The sequence below is a fragment of the Austrofundulus limnaeus genome, unplaced genomic scaffold (genome assembly GCF_001266775.1).
Source record: "Austrofundulus limnaeus strain Quisiro unplaced genomic scaffold, Austrofundulus_limnaeus-1.0 Scaffold2, whole genome shotgun sequence".
Lineage (NCBI taxonomy): Eukaryota > Metazoa > Chordata > Actinopteri > Cyprinodontiformes > Rivulidae > Austrofundulus > Austrofundulus limnaeus.
In genome coordinates, this window is record NW_013952404.1 from 3496907 (window position 1) to 3501027 (window position 4121).

Below are 4121 nucleotides of genomic sequence, written 5' to 3' on the forward strand. Positions count from 1 at the left end.
AATATAATATAATATAATATAATAATTGTTATTACATTTTATGTATTTTTTTCTGTTTCCGATGCTTTTCCGTAATATCCGGTATGAATGACGTATTTCCGTTCTGCCTTCCTTCTCAGAAAACAACAACTACAATGGCGTCGTGTTCCGAGGTTGGTATTTTGTGTTTTATTTGTTAGGTCCAGCATTTTGTAGAGATAAGGAATACCTTTTCTTACGTTTATTTTAAAAAATTGTGTTGATCTGTCRGAGAAATATCGTATCCGATTTGCGATCTCGTGTCGTTATGCTAAGCTAACTGTCATAAGCTAATCTTAGTTAGCAAAAATGCTAACTAAAGGTATGTTTGTCAAATGTTTTCATTTGTCCGCGGTGTAGCGGACAACTGTCGGTTTTTAACAGCATGAATTACTGTCAAATCTGGTTCACAGTGAGGTAACTTGTTTTTACTTCCAGGAAACTGCCACGAATACTGAGGAAGAACCGACAGAAACCCTAGCTTCCGAGAAGAGAGAAGCGAGGCTTCGTAAATTCAGAGAGCTTCATTTTAAACGGGTCAGTTGTTTTAGCTTTATTAGGTTAATAATAGGTTCCTATTATCCATTTAGCTTTATTAGTCAAGTACGTGGAAGTTAGCGCTGTGTAATGATGGCAGGTTTGGTTATGACGCAGTTATTGTGTGGAGTTTATCGACTCACGTTTGTGTGCACTTTCTGGATTGTCTCAACATATCCACTTGACTGTCTGTATTTTGATATTATTTGTTGATTTCACTACAGAACGAAGCTCGAAAACTGAACCACCAGGAGGTTGTGGAGGAGGATAAGAGATTGAAGCTTCCCACAAATTGGGAAGCTAAAAAAGCCCGTCTAGAGTGGGAGCTTGCTGAGGATGAGAAGAAGAAGGTATCTTTTTGGTTGCTGCAATTTCCTCCTTTGTTAAAGACTTTACTCATATTTATTTCAAAGGAGGCAAACTTTTTTATTTATGTTCCTCTTTTTTGTCTGGAAAATACTGCCTTTTATTGCTTTTCAGCTCGATCCTTGTACCCAGACATGCTTAGAAAAATAATTTATGATTCATGAATATAAACGGCACCTAATTAAAGGAATAAAAAATGGCTACAAAACGACTTTGCAAATCACAGATGATTTTAGATTGTATGTTTAAACACTAATTAATAGCCTGTTGCAATTGCAGATTTTTTCATAGATTTTTTTTTCCCCTTAATGCCACATATGTATTCTAAGATGTCTGCATTCATTAGGTTGCAGATGCACATAGATCGGCCATCCCAGAGTCCAGACTTTAGCTGAACTCAAAATGTTTAGCAYCTAGAAAAGACTCAGCAGAAGGCTGGCTGGCTGACTTTGTGTCCTTCACAATTATTGCCTTCGTAGGAATGTGCTGCTCGTGGGGAGGATTATAACAGAGTGAAGCTGCTGGAAGTCACTGCTGATGAAGCAGAGCGATGGGAGAGGAAGAAAAAGAAGAAGAATCCAGACACAGGATTTGCAGGTTTGTGGCTTTACAAAAAGATGAAATGATGCACAATATACAGAGCATGGGACAGGTATTAAAGGTTAAAATGCTTTTGACATGCATTTCCTACAAAGAAGAAAACATTTAAGAAATTGGACCTAATACATATGATTTTACCCATTTTGTCACATAGCTGGCATAGTTTTTTTTAACTTGGCACAGCCAAACTGAAACAGGAAGTCACCCAAAACTATAWAGAGGAATGCTAGATTTACAGCTGTTGCCTGTGTTGTTAGCCATTGTAGCAACACAATATTTACAGTCATGCATTACCCTTTGTCATCACTTCTTGTTACTGCACATGCAGTTTGATGTCATGGGCACAACAGCTGTCTTCTGGACTCAATCATTAAGCTACTTTCTTTGTTTGCTGTCATCAAACTTAGACCCTGACTGGACACCAGTTAAGTGTGATTCTTAAAGTAAAAGAAGTTGTTTATCTTCCAGGAATATCAGGACTTCCTTTTCTCTTTTTTATAAATATGTCTGAAAAGAATCTTAATGAATATTGTGTGCCCAATAAAACTACGTTGTCCCTAATACATGATAAAATAAATGTGTTTAATTGTCTGAAAATGACTGAAAATTGGCTGGGGTGTTACTCTTGAGTACTGAGGAAATTGTTTCCTAACAAATTTCCCACTTAATTGTATTTCTTCATCTTAATTTATATTTTGTACACTTTCTAAAATTGACAGTTTTTCAACAGTTTGCACATGTTGTCAAAGTTTGTTGCTGAATTGGGAAAAGGGGCAGAATATAATTAACAGAACCTGTTACTGGTTTTTTGACATTGTTAAATCAGTACATAATTAAAAAAATTCTATGAATTCATGAAGCATTTACAATCTGACACGACTTTTATAAAAAGCTGTCTAGATGACCTGTAGTGTTTTAAAAACATTTTTATTCTGCTGTTTTCCAAGTTTTTATAAGTCTACTCAACCCCGGAAACAAAACAAAACATACAGTAAAACCATTGAGGGGTTTTTGTTTGTTTAAGACAGAAAATATGGCCACATGAATCAAGTCTGTATGAAGAAGCGAACACTCACTGAATTTACTTTGAGATTCACACGCATGTTCCATCCAGCCCAGCGTGCACTCAGAAACCACAAGGATGCCATTCCCTGATTACACAAGTCACCACCCACATATTCAATTTACTAAATTATTTACTGTGTGATTCACTTTAGTTTGAAGCACAGACAACTGACGGCAGTCTTATTTAGCTTCAGCTGATAAAGATCTAATCTGATTGAACATTGCTCTGTCCCACAAAAATCTTTAACATCTAACTTTATTACTAAACACTGTTTCACATACTAAAATAGTTATCAGTTGTATCAGGTAGTAATAATGAAGCAATCTGCAGTTAGATCAAACAGTTTTATTTTGGGTAAAGGTAGTCTTCTCACGCTACAAAACCTTATTGTACTCATGTAGAAAATAGTACTTCATACTGTTGACTGTTGTGGAAAATGTTACACAGATTTTGTTCATTTTGTTGCTGTTATTCGGCCTGTGATTGAGGAGTCTCCTAATTCTTCTTAACACAAAAACAAGATGGAACTGCTTTAGTTTTACGTGGTAGCACAATAAAAAGCAATACTGGCTGCATGTAAGAATGTGGATGCAAATYACTTAAAACGGGTTCTAATTTAATCTGCTGAAGGAAAAAAAAAAGTTTGCTGCGTCTCCTGAATGTGGCTGCCATCTGTTGCATCAAACCTTTCCCCTGAATTAAAACCTCTGGAAGGAAAAAGATCACCAGAGGGGCTTCAAGAGAGGACAGGAGGAGAGGTGCCTCTGTAGACCTCCTTAACTAGCCGCAGGTTGTGTTGCTGAGCCTCGTGCCTGCTTGTTGTTTGTTCCACTAATTAAATTTTTCTCTTTCTCCCCCACAACCCTGTTTTAAAAAAAAACACTACAGGTTATGCAGAAGCCCAGTTCCGACAGTACCAGAGACTCACCAGGCAAATCAGACCTGACCTGGAAAACTACGAGAAGCAAAGGGAAGAAAGGTGAACCAATCCTCTGTCCTGTCATTTTTAAGCTGGTTTTAAATCTCTACCAAGGGTGGCCGCTGAAATTTTGTCCTATATTATGACAAAATGGGCCTCATGCAAGAACCGTTCGTACGCACAGATTTGTTCTTAAGTTGTGCGTACAAGTAATTTAGGAGAATTTGTGGCATTCACCAATGTTTTCGTATTCTAAGATTTTTTTCAGATACGAACAAAATTCACGAGTGGTCCAGAACTGTCGTGTATTTTACGAGCAGTCAGTCTGCTGTTATCCAGACAGATTTTCTTCACTAGTAACTTTATATTTCGTTAGTTTGAAGATATTTTGAGTTGAAAATAAATCACACTCCATAATTATGTTGACGGTAGGCTATTCTGCTTGAATTAGAGTTATAATTTTAAATGTAATAATTTAGACCAACAATACAAATTGTCCGTCCGGCCGGCTTATCCGGGATCGGGTCGCGGGGGCAGCAGCAGAGAGACCCAGACATCCCCAGCGACACCTTCCAGCTCGTCCTGGGGGACTCCGAGAGATTCCCAGTCCAGAGG

The 4121-nt window shown here is 37.6% G+C and overlaps 1 protein-coding gene across 2 annotated transcripts in view; it reads left to right on the plus strand.

The window, feature by feature from the left end:
- Positions 1-4121, plus strand: part of syf2 (SYF2 pre-mRNA-splicing factor) — a 47479-nt gene that overhangs the window by 37869 nt on the left and 5489 nt on the right. For both annotated transcript variants that reach the window (XM_014011089.1, XM_014011080.1), the window contains 5 exons: positions 120-152; positions 457-555; positions 780-905; positions 1401-1518; positions 3476-3566. In XM_014011089.1, the coding sequence (XP_013866543.1) occupies positions 120-152; positions 457-555; positions 780-905; positions 1401-1518; positions 3476-3566 (467 nt within the window). The remainder of the gene's footprint in view (positions 1-119; positions 153-456; positions 556-779; positions 906-1400; positions 1519-3475; positions 3567-4121) is intronic.